Below are 16,512 nucleotides of genomic sequence, written 5' to 3'. Positions count from 1 at the left end.
ACTCTCAACACATCTTTCGACAATCCTCAACTCGGTGCTTTTTTAATAAATTAAGGTGGTACTTTGGAAAATGTCCCTGGAGATACAACATTTGCAGGCAAGTTTTTCCTTGCATATCAAACATATTTGTAATCCATCTCAATTTTTGTTTTTCTCCAAAATTTTTATACCTGGTAACGAATTGATATCCCATGATGTAAAATTAGGTTTGGAGATACAAACCATGGATAAAAACAAATTATGTTCACATAGAGGCATACTTTTCCACAATGACACCATCTAATATAGTATTGATTTTTTCCTTTAACAATTTTCATTGTTCTAGGCAGCCACTACACCAGGGAGTAAACCACAACTCACAACATTTTTTATATCCTTTTAAATCCATTTTATTGCAAGCATTGGAATTAATTGCTACATAGGAAGATCTTGAAAGCGTAGAGGTCAATGAGAAGGAAGGATGAACCACTTAGACATGCTGACAATATAGACGACATCTAAAATTATGATATTACTTTATTTATTAATACGTTATTCATTTATATTTATTTGGTTATTAAAAATCGCCATTCCTCTTCACTTTCATTGTGGGTCATACTGTGGATGTAAGAATATGCTTCTATTCCATGTGATAACTTGCCCTCCCAGGAGTGTAAACCTTTACTTCATCCTAAACACAACCTAAGTTTCATACACAAGCATAAATTTAATAAGTTCTAGTCATTGAGCAAGCATACGCTGATCAAAGATCACAGGAATTCAAGTATGTGGTGTATGGTACTTTGAGAATGTGATACAGCTATGGTTTTAGCATATAATAACTGTTGTTTTGACCCAATGAACTTTTTATCCTAAAAAACTAAGTGAACATAAACCATGGTTCTCCCAAATATGCATATTACATTACTTTTTCCCCTGCCCTGCTACTGGCTGATTCCTGCCATTTCTTTCCTATCAACCATTTACCAAAATTATCCTAATGGAAAGCAAACTTGAAAGTTTTGCAAATTCCTTGAAGGTGGACCAGTTGAAATGTTATCTCCGTAAATACTACAAGATAAAATATGACACTTTGATGGTAAACTTTATTTCTGAAAGACCAAAATGCTATACATAACAAAGACACGAGATATACACAGCAAGTGGATGTAAAAGGAGGAATAAATATTGTAAATATTCATTTATCATGTTATAAAAATTTTATGAAACACCATTTTAGGCATTATACAATATGATATGAAAGAGTAAACTAATATGATAGTTGATCACAAGCACAATATTTTCAGTTGTATGAAAACAACATTGCCATTGCATTAAAAACCCTCCTCCTACATTAGACTTCTTAAAAACTCTTCCTTTCATATTTTGCATCCAAATGTACCGAAAGAAAACTACGGCAACATGATTATTAAACACAAATAAATAGACTAATTTGAAGACAATATCTCACTACTCATTAGAACAAAATGAAAGATTATTCTAATTTACAGAAATCTGACTCATTTTTCAATTTAGAAAAAATACTTCATATTCAGTACATACTTGAAAATATACAAATTTATTTGGTATAGCAAAAGTCTGCAAGATAACTACATCCCTGAGTCATAGGCAAGCTTAATATTCACTCTTCATTTAAAACTGATAATCACATTAAAAATTCATACAATTAAAGCTTATAATACTTATCATGCATGACACATCATTGGCATCAAGTAAAAAGCAAAAATGCAGCTAAAAATGACTCAAGGGTCACAAGAGAAATTAATACTGAAAACTCAATCCTATTCTGGAAATTCTAACAATGGAAATTGGGACAGATGACCATAAAGGATTTTGTCAGTTTTCTGTTAATCCATCACTTAATAGTGACAATTGAAAATACAACATAAAAAGCGGCTGACTGCATTAACTTCTTCAAATTATTTCCTCAGGCAGGGACATTTCCAGTAAACATTTACCGATGACTCCACACCTTCATAATTGAAAATTGACACATTTTATACTGGAAGACACAAATCATTTCAAATCTTGATAGATCATCAAAATAGAATAATACATAAATAATGTCCATCTGGTGTGTCATAATCTCAAGGATTCACATATGAAAGTCATATAATTAAATAGACAAAATCAATTTCAATATCTTGTAGCATTCATATGTAAAACCTGTAGGCACACGACCATGCTTGCATTGCGTTTTTCATCATATACATTTAGTTCACAGTAGCTCCTGTCACATTTATAATTGCAATAACTATTATTTACAGATTAATGACAAATCCAATACTTGTCGGTTCGATAATAATATTCTTGGCATTTCATGTTATACTTGCGACATCTCAGCTGAAACAATATTATTTACAAATGATATGGTGTATTTTTCAAAGTGTATAAATAAGAACAACCAGGGTCACAATACCAATTGAAACACTGAAGGTCACTTTCAACCAAAATGGCAAATCGTAGTTACTGTATTTTCTGGCATATAAGACCATGACTGGCATGGACAGGTGCTGATCATTTTAAACATCGATTGACTAGCATTGCTTTGGGATATTCATTTGTTCTGGCTTCCATTTCCTTCAGAGTACTAATAAAAATTTTGTCACATTTGCTGATTAAAATGCCTAGGAAAAACACACCTCAGCAATTTAATCTTCTTTGATTAAAATGACTAGATGTCAGACTAGCAGCATTCAAATGAGCCATATAGATGGAGGGTTAATATGAACTTAGCATAGTAATATCAATAATACCTCTCAAGTAAATGCCTCAACAAATAATAACTCTCAGGCAATATAGTGAAACACTTTGTAAATATTTCTTCTTGGAATCATGAAAATGTAAGTAACCTCCTTTAATTAAAGCTCCAACTACATACTCCAGTTAGGTAAAATATAGGTAAATACTTCGACATATCTCTCATTAAAAACAGCAAACCTTATATGCCGGAAAATATGGTAATTTCCTACAATACTTGACAGTAGCAAAGAGTAAAAAAAGTACCCTGATGTAAACATATACTTGGACCCTGGAGATAAGATTGTCTGACTTGAAAATGATTTGATTTCAAAACTGTACTATTTCTTCAAGCACATTTCTCATATAAATAATTATTTAACAAAGGCAAATAAAATCAGTCTTCCTAAGATGAAAGTATTTCAACTCCACTATTTACTGTATAAAGCCAACCGAGATTTAGAAGATGACTCCATGGATTCATAGCCCTACGGGAGAAGAGAAAACAAGATATTATTATTCACACCAATAACAGATACATGCATTCAAATAATATAATAATAATGTACTTCATAACTATGATGAAGTACAAATGTAAACAATGGCCCTCAGAGGGAATTCTAATGATCAAATATACAATTTCATTTAATCATTCCTAGTTTATTTCAATTTAAAGCTGAATTTCTAAAACATTTATCAATCAAGGGTCACATGAAGTTGTAAAAAAATCCTTAGGGGGTTTAACACTCTACTGAGGCTATTTCATATCATGATAAAAATAAAGGAAATCAACCCATATGCTGGTTTGATAGGTGAGGATAGATCTCACAATTCAACAAGAGGATAGTGGAATGCATTTACTATGCACCTGGCAGTATCCCAGGAAAATTTTATTGATTAAAAATTCGTATCAATCGATTGATATTGTGGGTACACAATGGCAGTACCCAGATGTGAACCCCTTTTTCCATGATCAATAGTCTAATAAGGAATAATCACTATCCAGTAAGCCACCAAGTATATAACATTCAGAAAAGTGAAAATCTTCTGACTATTCTATGCTTTGACAACCCAAATATGAAGGTGACTTACACACCAGACAACCCAATGACCTCCGAATATAATTTTAAGTGCCAGATGGGCTTTGTGATTTTGACACATGAAAGTAATGACATTTTTATGACCTCATACTACTTTTGCAATAGCAAACTGACAAGAGAAATTTTCAACCTCAGCCATATATGTACTGCATCATTATTCTATTAATGCATACCACCTTGATGAAAGAAGACACTTTGCTTTTCCACGTAGAATTTTTTTTATTACGACCTAGGTTTCATAACAGTGTAACATCTTCTTAACTTACATAACACCTGAAGATGTTGCCCAGTAACAAACCTAGGTCCTAATAAAAAAATTCTAAGTGGTAAGGCGAAGTGTCTCCTTTCATCAAGGATTTCCACCACGTTACACCTGAAACTGTCACTTATTAGGCATACCACCATATCACAATTTCAAACGACTTCAACCCTCTTATTAACCCTAATTAAAAACATTAAGTTGCTTGACTCAAATGTGCCTGTTTAAATAAATATGCAGCCTAGAGTTCGATCAAAGAATTCTGCTGCCAAATGGATATCAACAAAGGAGTGTACTTTCATATCATATTTTCAGGTAATTTAGGAATTGTCAGGAAAATATGGAATTTCTTTCATATGATAACTACACATTACAAACTGGTCAAGGTAGGCATTTTTGATCACTGATCCTGATCACTGAGGATAAGCACAGACTGGATGGTTTTGAAATGTTGATGTGGAGATGAATGGATAGAAATAAAATGGAAATAAAACAGTCAAGACATGATGAGGATGTTGGTTGAGTTAGGAGGAAAATATTAGGTATGCTTGATGGAATGGAGGGATGTATTAAGTGTAAAGTTTAAAAAAAAAGAGTTTTCTGAGATGAAAAAAGATTATTAAGATGGACTACCATTAATAAATAAACTAGTGTGACTATTACTACAAGTAAATCATCAGACCCATAGATTGGGCTTCGGATAACACAAATTCACAAGCACAAGCTGCTACCACATTGGTGTATGCCCTTGTAACTATAAATGCATGGTGAAACCTCTCTGCTTCATGGTTAGATAAAACCATCTAATATCAATTCGGGGCAACCCGATATTTGAGAAATTCCAGAGATGTAATAATGAGATAAATAAGTGTAATGGCTTCCCACCCAGAGGGCCCGGGTTCAAATCCCGGCGGTGTTGAATATTTTTCAGAGGTATCTCGATCCCTGCTTGAGGTGCTTTGTGGAGGGCACTTTGAGTGAGTACGCCGTCCGTCGGATGGGACGTTAAGCTGCGGACCCCTTGGCGCCTTTCGTTAAGAGTAGGCTAATGCCGACGCCGGGTTTCTCTCCACCCTTCATCCTTTCCTATCCATCCCCTATGGCGCAAATGACCTCAGCTGTCGGTCGCCTCCCCTCAAAACTACTCCATAAGTGTAATAGTTGCAGTGAGAACAGGATTTTTTACATTTATTAAACAGGTACTTATTTCCCTTGAACACATTTCTTCCCTCTACATCATTTTCATTTCCTACGTCCATATTACACGGCCATACGACCTTGAAACGAATTGCAGTTACATATTCTATAATATATTCCCTTGCTGCAAATCATGGGTCGCCGAAAGAAAGGTCCAATAAAATCTATGGGAAACCGAAGATCACGCGAAGTTAACTATACATTACCTTAAGCTGCTGACTCCCAGTAGTCAACTGGCTTCCAGCGCCAGGTATAGCCGTCGGCCCTTCTTCTAACAGTTCTGCTTCCCAATCCTCACCTTCATCAGCGGGATCGAAAGTATATAAGGGCATAAGATGATGTCGCAAATGATCCAATCGCCGTTTTCGAACAACAGCCCATACCTTTTGACAAATTAAACAGATAAGTACACACGTGCTAAACAATTTCCCTTACTTAACAACGGTAGTAGCAGTGTTTTTAAGAACCAATAGGTAGTTACAGCGTCAATAGACTACAATGAAATCAGTCTTTCGTGATCGCCAGGAATTGTAGAAAAACTACAAACAACGCATTCTTACCACTCCAGAGAGTCCCACGATGAACATTAACAAGCCAATAGGTACAAAAAGATATGATAAACCAGACTCTTTCACATCTGACTCATCTGGTATCGGTAGAGGCGATGAAACACCGTAAGGTAGAGTTGACATGTTGGTGGTAGAGTTAGAAACTTGTGGCTCAATAGTTACCACCCAATTTACGCTTTGATCATCAGATGTAGTAATATGATCCATGGATAAGGTCTGAATTGAAAAGTATAATTTGTAACTTCGTTTAAGTTTGATTCACACGTGTATGCCTACTATATTTACCTTGACAGGTATCAGCAACGCTTTATCTAGGTTGAATAATAAACTGACATCCACGGAAAACTTATATGTCAATAGCGATAACTCATAAACCTGGAAAAATAATTTTCTATAAATGCAAAAATAACGTAAATGCTGTGGCGCAGGAAAAATTATAGCTAACCATTCAACAATTTTCGAAGTATTCTGCGCATTGTGAACTGGGAGAAAAGGAACTTATTCCATGATAAATAATCTCAAAATGTTATTCTTAAAGACTAATCAAAATTCCTTTTTCAAAATTCATCATTGGGATGACTTCACATTGACAGATAACACGCTGCGCGACCTTCGACTTATACAGGTTCCTACTTTTGGTTAACACAATCACTACAGATGGAAGCACGAAGACATTTTGCTGCAGAGGAATGAGAAGGAAACGTTCATCGTAATACTTTCGTCTTGCGTGAAATGTAAGTAGGTATATTGAAATTGACGACTTGAATGCCATTCGCTGATGTATATAACCCCTATTACAAGTTGCTCAAGTATGTTATATCTCTTTATGAGGTTCGCTGTCTGCGTCAGTTATGCAGGCGTATTTCCATGTCGGAATGTAAAGTTAATTGATACGTCTTCAAGTTTCTCTTTACACTAAAATGTATTGTTAGGTTGTTCTACGCAATGCTGTAAATGGTATCGTGACTGTTATACGAATTAGGCATATGGCTGCATTTTTGTATTTTTTTGTAACACTTGGCATTCGTTGATATTGTGCATGATGTTCAAACAATCTACACAGCCTTCGATGTTTGTCATTCTCCCGACTTTTTTATTGCTGCTTAATTTTTTTTTCGCCTCACACGAAATCGCATTCTTCCGCAGCCGAATTAATGGCTTAACGACGTTTTGCGGAGATTTAGCGCTGTATTACTCATGATTTTCATTTGTTACTTATCTGATCAATTACGCACACGCCGTGAATATTATTTTGCTGCAGTGATGAATTAATCCCCTTATGGTAGTTACATTTGCAGTACTACACGACCTAATTCACAATGAAATGCGCAAGGTCCATTAAAATGTTTATCGTAATCTTGTTTTCTCAGTGAGTGATGTATTTGTCATCGATGTATTCATTGAAAGTAGTGGTGTTTACATAATGCGACACCGCTTAATACTAGTCACTAATGTATCACATTGCTAATTGATTGCTGTCATTTTGCCAGCTTCTACCATGACATGAATAAATTGTCATATTTTCCCCCGAAATTTGACCTTGTTATGATTAATTTCTAGGTATGAGTCAGAACGAATGTAAATACATCAATCCAAAAGCCAGTTGGTCATTACTTAATTTGAATAGATTTATTATAGATTTTGTTTTCTTTCTTGAGCGATACAAATCTTCACCAAGAGTAATATTTGCCAATGCTTGTGAAAAATGTATTGACGTATGTAGAAATCAAAGGAGAAAGAGCCGAAACTCCAAAATATTAAATTATAAAATAATATTGGTCATGTTTTGTTATTGGAAAATATTTGTCTGTGCGTTACTATTTCGTATTTTTATATCTTCCTGCTTATGTTCGTTAATTGGAATTCGTCTTGGTTAATTGATTTATCTCGACTATGCTCTTTGTTTCTTTTCAGCTTCACGATGCCCTTCACCTAATTTGAGTTATTTAAAGCTAATTGGCTATGTAAATTATGCATTGGTATAGAGTGGGAGAAGAAGGTTGAGATAATTTCTCAAAGTGAACATTATTAAATTTTATCTGCCAGTCCATCACGTTGGGCCTCGGAGCTAGGTCCAAATAATAGGAAGATGATGGCAATAGCCATTCTTCCTTGAGTCAAGTCATGAGTAGAAGTCGTATTAAAGGACCTGAGAGTGTTAACAACGGGAGTGGAACTGCTGGTGAGGGCTCTCAAGTTGGACATGAGGGATCAGGAAGAGGGGCGGCCACGCCCAGCCCTACACGACGGCGAAATCTCATTGGGTCTACTGTTAGAGGACTTTTTCAGTCAACCCTGCGACACACGGGGAAGTCTAGCACATCCAATGTTGGCATTGGGCAAGTGCCTCCGCACCACCACCACCATCATCATCACCACCACCACCACTTGCAGCAGCAGCAACAGGAAGCCTTGCAACAACAGCAGCAGCAGTTGTTGAACAGAGCCGCAAAGACCGCAAACAGGTCGGGAAGACGCAAGTCACCATCACCTGTGACCACCCCAAGCACGAATTTGCCATCCAACAGAGTCAGCTTGGTGAAAAAATCAGGGCTTCGTAGGACAGGAAATGTGGATGACTCTCCTCTGAACCCCTCGGGGACTTCGTCAATTCACTCTCATGTTGTACCCATTTCAAATCGCCACCATAAGCGAGTGCCTAGTGATGACATCTCTGATGTGGTATCCTCAGCAGACAGGCGAGTAAGGAAAGCTACTCTGGATCCAGAGAAGGTTGATGGGATAGATGTGGGAAAGGAAAAGCAAGACCTGGAGAAGAGTGAGAAGGAGAAGAGTGAAAAGGAGGAGCTGAGGAAGGAAAAGGGCTTTGGGAAGTCTGCAGTTGCAGCAGAAGACAAAGCGATGGAGAGCGGTAGAGGAGGAGGTGTGGTTGATGGTGGTAAGTGATGATCAAGTCATTATATTAACTATCAAGTAAATTATTTATTCATTAAATTCCATTTTGAAGTTACATTTGCCCTCTTAGATGCTTTGGGTTGCCTCATATTCCGTTCCTGTGTCATTTTTATTCAAACTATTTTATCAATTCATTGAAAATTCAAACAAGGAGAAATGGTGATGTATAAATGTTCTATTAAAATTTTTGCAATGGATAATGAAGAACTCATCAGAGAAGGTGTTCATTTTTCATGACATAGGTTTGAAAAAGTTGTGCATTGGTCTCTTGCTATCTATTAAATTTGAGTTGGGCTTGAGGGAAGCTGCATCAAACCATTCTCGGGATAGATAGCAATTGATGATGAATTATTGGACACCTGCCTCAGGTCTTAGGGGCAAATATCCATATATTGCTCTATGTAAACCTTCTTCATTCTTTTCTCCTTTACTTATGTTTACTGGTATTATAGCATCATACTTCAGCCATTTAGATAATGTTAACAGTTTTTTTTCTACTACTTATAGGTTTTTTCATTGTCCTATAGGTATGCAACGAAATCACATACTCATTGATTAAGCTTTCTTATACCTTTTTAAAATTTCAGCTTAAGATCTGGTTAAGTATTTTATGCTTTTCATTTTGTAACAGTTGAGTTATTTTCTTCTTCCATTTCTTCTCTATCTATGGTATGAGTTTCAAGTACATTCATCTGCATCATTTTTCTGCTTTCTTCCATTTTGTGAGACGAAAAAATGAGGAAGAGTGTATATTTGGAGTATGAGCCTCTTTTGATAAGCTTAAAATGTAGGCAGGATTTAATCTAGGAATCATGGTATTTTTTCAGAGTTTAATGTTAACCAACTATCAAAGATTTAAATAGATGAAATGGTAACTCAAACGTAGCTTTTAAGGAGTTCTTGGGTCACATCTACGATCATTCATGATCGAGACCAAATTCTTGGCTTTTGGGTACGAAAATGCAATTAAAATTTTTAAATTGATGCATTTGCTACCTAGTCGACTTATTTTCTGAATCAAGGTCAAAGTTCACCGTTCTTTTAAAGTACAGCTTAAGAATTTGAACTTAGGTTTTGATTACAACCTACCACATTAATAGGTTCAAAGGTCAGTTCAGTGGGTGAAGATAGGGATGACCTTATCCTAAGGCCTAAGAGTCAATGAAGTTCATTCATCAGGGTTGGGTATCATCTCCTTTTCCTGTGCCACCAGCAGATAATGTGGAAATCTAATATCCATAAGATCACAAAGTTAGGATAAAGTTGGGTATTTTCCTATCCCTGGGAATTAAACATGAAAACACTGGTCATTAAATGAATGGCCTATCTAATAGGCTGTCATGCTGTGGGATTATGATGCTAATTGTTAAATGTATTTAGTTTGATGCACCATTCTAAATTCAGATAATCTACTCTTGGCTCTATGAATGAAAAAACCATTAGTTTTACAAAATTTAATGAGCAAATGGTAAATAGGAATCAATACATATATAAATAAAGTAAAGGTAAATTACAATACTGTGATGTACAGTAAAGGAACATGTTTCCCTCACAGGAAACTCATATATGTAATTGCATGAATCATGCATTCATTGAAGGTCAGTTTGGTAGGTAATGGTAAAGTTAACCCAGCACTAATCCCAACGGCATATAAAAATCACGCATCAGGTGACAGGGACCAGTTCCTTTCCTTGTGGTGTGAGTTATGGTTTCCAAGGAAGATCTGGTACCTGGAAAAGCACAGCTTAGGTGGAGCTGAGGGTGCCTAGAGACCTGGACCCTCCAGTCAGTAGCTCAATGATCAACCCCTACACAACCGTGACTCAGGTTTTATGAATTATGATTCATGAAACAATTATCTGGAGAAATGGACTCACTGCTACTTTGTCATAATAAGCAGGTTAGAATGTCATATAGTGTGATCCAGGTGCCAACATAAAACCGCTATACAACATATTTAATTCCCAGGGGCATACTTACTAATGGTTACCCTCTGTGATCTGCTGTTTATATCTATAGTAGCTGCAATGTCCTCTTGAAGTAACAGCTAAAAAGTTTTAACAAGAGAGAAGTGGAGTGCATCTTGGGTGCTCCTCTAAAATACTTTTGTCAAGGATACAATTTAGGGAGATACAATGTCTTAGTTCTTTTTGTATGGAAATTCCCTTCTCGGCCCTCTTTCCCCAAACTGCAAAGGCCAATATTTTATTCAAAATTCATTTACAAAAGGACCCTAAACCCTTCTAAAAGGTAAAATGTAATTCAGAAAAGGGGAGTTCATTCTTTTGTGATTGGAAATGTTCATGTGGAACCTTAAGAAATACATAGAGGGGACATGGTAGACTAGGGGGTAGTGATATTTGAGGTTTTCAGGTGCAACTATGTGGAAATCCATTATCACTGAAGTAAAAATACCAATGTATCTTTCCACTTAATTTTTCATTTGGTACTATTAGTTTTGATGCCTTGGCATAAGTACCTGAGGATGATGCCAATACGTCAAAACTAGTTGTACCGAATAAAAAATATAGTGGAAAGACACATTGGTATTTTTTACTCCTGTAGGGGGTAGAGTATTGGACTACCCAAGGGCCTGAGTTCGATTACTGGGTACGCCTCTGGGCACCCTCAGCTTCACCTTCCTACCCTAATATGTGAATTTCACGTCATTGGGCTTAGTGCTAGGTGGGTTACCCTCACCTATAAAACCAACCTTAGGGTTGAAAACTGTAATAGGTTCTTGTTTGAGAATTAAATTCACATTAAAAATCTGGGACTTTATACCTCTACATGCAGATTCAAAATAAAAGTCTTGAAAACGAAATGGGTTGAGATGTGTAAATTAGTGGCAACATAAGTTCTGGTTTAAGTGCCTAACAAAACTGTTTTTCTGATTTTTCCAATATCTTCCTCTTTTCCGTACCATATTTTTTGTATCCTTATTCAGCTTGTTTTTTCCATCCTTTTCCACACCTATTTCTGAAAATCCTGTCCTCATAATTTTACTTCATTAACCAATTTTTACCCCTTGCAATATTTTCACCTCAAAGTAAAAAAATGTATTTCCACAGTATTGTAAGTAAAAGGGCAGTGGCTTGGCTTTCACTGTTTCCCACTAAATAACTTAATTGGCATAGCACATACAATTCATTTATTTATTTTTATTTATTTATTTATTCAGTATAAGTCCGAAAACAGCACATTTAGGCCTTTACATCGAACTATTAACAACGATAACAATGTCACATTTACAAACACCCAAGCCCTAGATGGAGGGAAACTCACCCAGGCGGGAATCGAACCCGCGACCCTTGGACCCAATTATTACTTCCAATGCAGTTAACCAGAAACAGTTTTGATGCATAGTAAAAGAATGCTTCAGAGGTATTTTTTAATTGAAATCATTTCATCGGAGATCATGCGCTGGATGAGACTACATGTTATACAAATGCATGATGATAGTATTAAAGGCCTACATTAGAAAACTATTAGAAATCCAGATTATAACCGTTATTTTACTGCTTAAGGTAGGCTTTGAATAGGCACAGCCTGTACAATTATACCATGTAACCATGAACAATAATCGATCCAAAGGTCGGTTTGGTAGGTGATGGTAGAGTCCACTCAGTACTAAGCCCGACGGTGTGTGAAATGCACACATCAGGTTAGGGGGGCTAGTTCCTTTTCCTGTGCCGGTTATGGTTTCGCAGGAAGATCTGGTACCCGAAAAATCATATAGCTTGGGTAGAGCTGCAGGTGCCCTGAGACACTTGCCCAGGAATTGAACCCTGGCCCTCCATTCAGTAGTCCAACGCTCTACCCCTGGACTACTACGACCCTCTACAATTATACAGCAATGCATTTACTTGCCTCTCCTGACATCTGACACTACAATAACTTCCCTCTTCAATTCTGTATACTTCCCCCCTTCCCCATTCCATCCAACATGCCTATCCTATTCCTTATTTTATTTGCCGAACATTGTCAACTCTTATCACCGACTTCAACATCCCATGGCCAATCAAAATGCCCTGGATCCATCTTTCCTAACTCTTCTACATTTCCCCCTCTCCCCCTTGCACTTCATTTGTTTTCCTTTCTGTCCATCTCACTTTTTTCATCCTTTGGCACACCTAAATTCAAAAGCCTCCAATTTATACCTATCATCTTGCCTTGATGGCCATGTTTCTGTACCATACGAAACCACACTCCACGTCAAAGTTAGCTGTTTCATTACATCACTATTCAATGTCTATGTTATCAATTCCCTCCTTGTAAAAACTTCTTTGTCTAATGTAATTCTTCAACTTATATCCTTACTACTTGGACCATTTTGGATGAAAACGTTTCTGAAATAGAAAAGCTGATCAACCCCTTCTAGATTTTGATTTCCAATTTTAACATTTAACTTAGCCATTTTCCTTCTCAAAAACCCCATAACCTTTGTTTTGCTTACATTAAATCATGCCATACTTAACACATTGATTTTCTAATGCATTCATCAATTATTGTGATCATAGCAGACTGGTTAACTAAAGCTTCATCTTCCACAAGCCTAACTGATTTTATGAATACTTAATCGACTTTCATTCCTATCTTCAGTTCTTCCTGTGCCTCTAAACCCATTTCCTCCGCTTATATTTTGTAAAGTACTTGTGATAACGGGCACACCCCTGTCTTACTCCTCTCCCTAACACTTCTTACCCAGACTCTCCATCCTTCACTCTCATCTGAGCCATCTAAAGGTTGTGGATAAATCTCCTTATCCCTCCAATATGATCCTATCCTCTGCAGTGCATTCATTTATTGTACCCAATTCACTCTATGAAATACCTTATCTTAATCTGCAAAACTGACAAATGCATGCTAATTGTGTTCAATGCTCTTCTCTATTAGGGACCTCATTACTAACTTCGTTTACTGCAATCAGTGCCCTTTTTTCATTTCCATATTTCAAACTTACAGATTTTCCCTTAGTTAGGATAACACCCAAAACATTTCCATTTTGTTGAAAAGTCCCCTCTATAACCCCAAAATCATTATTTCCAATGAAAATGGTTATATCATCTGCATATGCCATCATGCATGTGACCCCCCCCCCTCCCACTGAGAATGGGTACCACTTCCAGTTTTTGATGCATTAGCTGGAGAAGAGGGGCTTGGGCCATGGTGTAAAAGTACCCCTGAGAGAGGGCATCCTTGTCGTACACCTGTTGAGAAACAGAAGGGAGAGGCGACGGAGGAAGTGTCCCTCACAAAGATATGGCATCCTCATAAAGGATATGTATTCTCTTCTTGAATTGATTATTAAATCCCATACATTTTATGACTTAGTAGTGATTTTCATGTCTTATGCTATCATAGGTCCGTCCGTTTCTGGTCCAGTAACATATTGGCTAACCATTGTCCAAGATCTTTTGCCCAGGTGATCACATCCTAAATCTGTGCAATATTATCAAGAATAGTCCTAATGGGAATTATGGCTCCTTTTTCTGGCAATACCACCTAGGCGATAACCACTGACAGTTTAAGGAAAGGAGGAATATTTTTATAATCCTTTGTATGTATTGGTACTGTTTGCAGTCTGGCAATCATCCATTTTATGCTGTAGGATAATCTCTGCCTTGTACATGGTGAGCGGAAGCTCACATCTACCATGAAAAAGAAGGGTCGCTGCAATAGCTTCCATAAATGCCGAAGAAATGTGACGATCAGGCTGTCAACACCTGGAGCCTTCTTTGAACTAGTGTCCCTAGTGGGATATTGAATCCCTCAAGAGTAAGCCTTACTGTCTTCTGATAGGAAGCAGAGGTTCAAGGTGACCCAGTCATGGAGAGTGGTATTTACCATGTTAGTTTTCATACTGTTCATTTGGCTGTAGATAAACACAACATTGGGCTCACGTAGGGATGTTGTAGTGAAGATGGATGTGATCCTGATGGGAAGCAGTGAGTGGGCTGGAGAGCGGTTGAAACGTAACCTTTTGAAGATTGTGGAGAACGGGCTGTTTAATGCTTGATGTTAATCCCTTGGAAATAATAGGTGTTTAAGAGTTATTTGTACACCTACTCTAGTGTTTCTAGTTTGAGTGAGGTGTCGTAGGGTGGTAGGGTTGCTGAACTGGAGCTTAATTTAAAGGGAGTGTTGCAATGGGAGGTGTACTTCGGGGTTGGGAGTATGGCAGGTAGGGAAGAATTGTCCAAGAAGAGTAAATTGGCCGATGTAGAAGGCAGGGCCTAGTTTGGCCCTTCATGAGATGAAGTACTTAGCTGGAGGATTAGGGATAGGTGAGAGGAAGCTAAAGAGCAGATGGGAGAGGGGTGGGATTTGGGTTTCCAAAATAGGGCAGGTTTTAGATCTTGGCTTATTTCAGGGCATGGTCTTTGGCTTTGGGATGAGGCAAGGATTTCATAAGTTGATTGGTTGATTTGAAGAGATCTGGAAGGTTATTGGCAAATTGGAATGCCATGGAGGGGCATTTGGGGAAAAGGTTGGTTGTGGAATTGTGGTTCTTGAGGATGGGGTAGAGGTTTTTTAGGATGGATCTCAGAGATTATCCCAGAGGAGTAAGTGTTACAAATTGAAAGGGGTTGGGTGTGTATGGTGGACAAAGGTTTATGTTTGCCTATTTTCTAGTTCTTATGCTCAGGAGGGGTTCAAAGTGTCCTCATTGAAGGAGGGAATGGTGTAGGTTTGAGAGGAAGTTAGCTAGTGAATCAGGATGATTTGCAGATTCTCTGTCCGAATATGGTAAGGGATGGAGCATTTGGTATGATAAGAGTGGTAACTTTTATAATAGAGTAATTCTTGCTTGAAGGTTGGTTTGACATGTATAGAGGTGTGTAATTCGTTGTCAGTTAGTGATGTGTTAACATCTAAGAAGCTGATGAAGTGTTGAGTTGGAGATAAAGGTTTTAAGGGATTATGTACCATGTTGTCAGAGAAGGAAAATATTGTTGACATATCTCAGCCATAATAGGGGTTTCAGGAATTGATTCAACAGGAAGTCTTGTTCTGTGAGAGAATAAGAGGTTTGCTTAAGATGGGTTGAACCTACTTCCCATGAGAAACCCTTAGTTTATTTAGAATTTACTATTAAAGGAAAAGGAATTACATGTATGTGTGGGGTGTTGAAAAATTTCTTAGAAAATTTAAGAGATGACTCGCGTAGTATTATGTAAATTTAAATTGATTTTACTTAATTCTTTCAGGGACGGGAGGAACTGAGATAGCAGACAGCGGTGGGCAGACAGGACAGGGGCTGGGAGGGGGTGTGGGAGGTGTGGTCGGAGTTGGTGGGGGAGGAGGAGGAGGGGTGGGTGCTGGAGGTGGTGGTGGTGGGGGTGGTGGTGGCGGCGGCCCAAATGGGGGTGGAGGTGGTGTAATGGTAGGGGATGGTGAGGATGATGATGAGGAGAAAGCAATTGGAGTGTCCCCAGATGGAAAGTTTCTGAAGTTTGAGGAGGAAATTGGGAGAGGAAGCTTTAAGACTGTATATAGAGGTTTGGATACCCAAACAGGAGTTGCTGTAGCATGGTGTGAATTGCAGGCAAGTTTCTGAAATTTTGCTTCCGGAGATCATCTAATAAAAGAATCTAGTTGATGGTGTATAGGTGTACAGTAATTCCGGTGATCTTGTATGATGAATTTTCATGTTAATGTGATTCCAACAATATAAGAAAATACTGAATAATTTGTAATTACAAAACCAGAAGTATTCGAGCAACTATCA

The 16,512-nt window shown here is 37.4% G+C and overlaps 3 protein-coding genes across 7 annotated transcripts in view; 2 read left to right on the top strand and 1 right to left on the bottom strand.

Moving 5' to 3' along the window:
* Positions 1–1,079: 1,079 nt before the first annotated feature.
* Positions 1,080–6,434, bottom strand: LOC139695143 (uncharacterized protein C3orf18-like). The gene is made up of 5 exons (XM_071593791.1): positions 6,310–6,434; positions 6,150–6,239; positions 5,856–6,080; positions 5,502–5,678; positions 1,080–3,227 (listed from the first exon to the last, which is right to left on the bottom strand). The coding sequence occupies exons 1-5, from the start codon at positions 6,310–6,312 to the stop codon at positions 3,171–3,173; spliced, it is 552 nt and encodes a 183-aa protein (XP_071449892.1). The 5' UTR covers positions 6,313–6,434; the 3' UTR covers positions 1,080–3,170.
* Positions 6,435–6,522: 88 nt separating this feature from the next.
* On the top strand, positions 6,523–16,165 carry LOC139695320 (lateral signaling target protein 2 homolog). The gene is made up of 4 exons (XM_071594027.1): positions 6,523–6,598; positions 7,779–8,763; positions 15,992–16,095; positions 16,157–16,165. Exons 2-4 carry the CDS (start codon positions 7,989–7,991, stop codon positions 16,163–16,165), a joined length of 888 nt encoding a protein of 295 aa, XP_071450128.1. The 5' UTR covers positions 6,523–6,598; positions 7,779–7,988.
* The window catches only part of Wnk (Wnk kinase), a 128,344-nt gene continuing 127,985 nt past the window's right edge, over positions 16,154–16,512 (top strand). For all 5 annotated transcript variants that reach the window (XM_071594360.1, XM_071594363.1, XM_071594362.1 and 2 more), the window contains exon 1: positions 16,154–16,329. In XM_071594360.1, coding sequence (XP_071450461.1) covers positions 16,165–16,329 — 165 coding nt within the window. In that variant the 5' untranslated portion in view covers positions 16,154–16,164. The remainder of the gene's footprint in view (positions 16,330–16,512) is intronic.

This window comes from Hetaerina americana, unplaced genomic scaffold (genome assembly GCF_022747635.1).
Source record: "Hetaerina americana unplaced genomic scaffold, ioHetAmer1.1.p SCAF_6, whole genome shotgun sequence".
Lineage (NCBI taxonomy): Eukaryota > Metazoa > Arthropoda > Insecta > Odonata > Calopterygidae > Hetaerina > Hetaerina americana.
Note: the sequence above shows the minus strand (reverse complement) of the source record. Positions and strands in the feature narration are given on the sequence as shown.

Bases quoted from the DNA above. Each gene is read 5' to 3' on its own strand.
- LOC139695143 (XM_071593791.1), bottom strand. The intron at 6,081-6,149 runs GTAAATATAGTA...TTTTCAATTCAG, and splicing joins CGTTGCTGATACCTGTCAAG to ACCTTATCCATGGATCATAT. The intron at 5,679-5,855 runs GTAAGAATGCGT...ATTTGTCAAAAG, and splicing joins TCGTGGGACTCTCTGGAGTG to GTATGGGCTGTTGTTCGAAA.
- LOC139695320 (XM_071594027.1), top strand. From the start codon at position 7,989: ATGAGTAGAAGTCGTATTAAAGGACCTGAGAGTGTTAACAACGGGAGT. The intron at 8,764-15,991 runs GTAAGTGATGAT...TAATTCTTTCAG, and splicing joins AGGAGGTGTGGTTGATGGTG to GGACGGGAGGAACTGAGATA.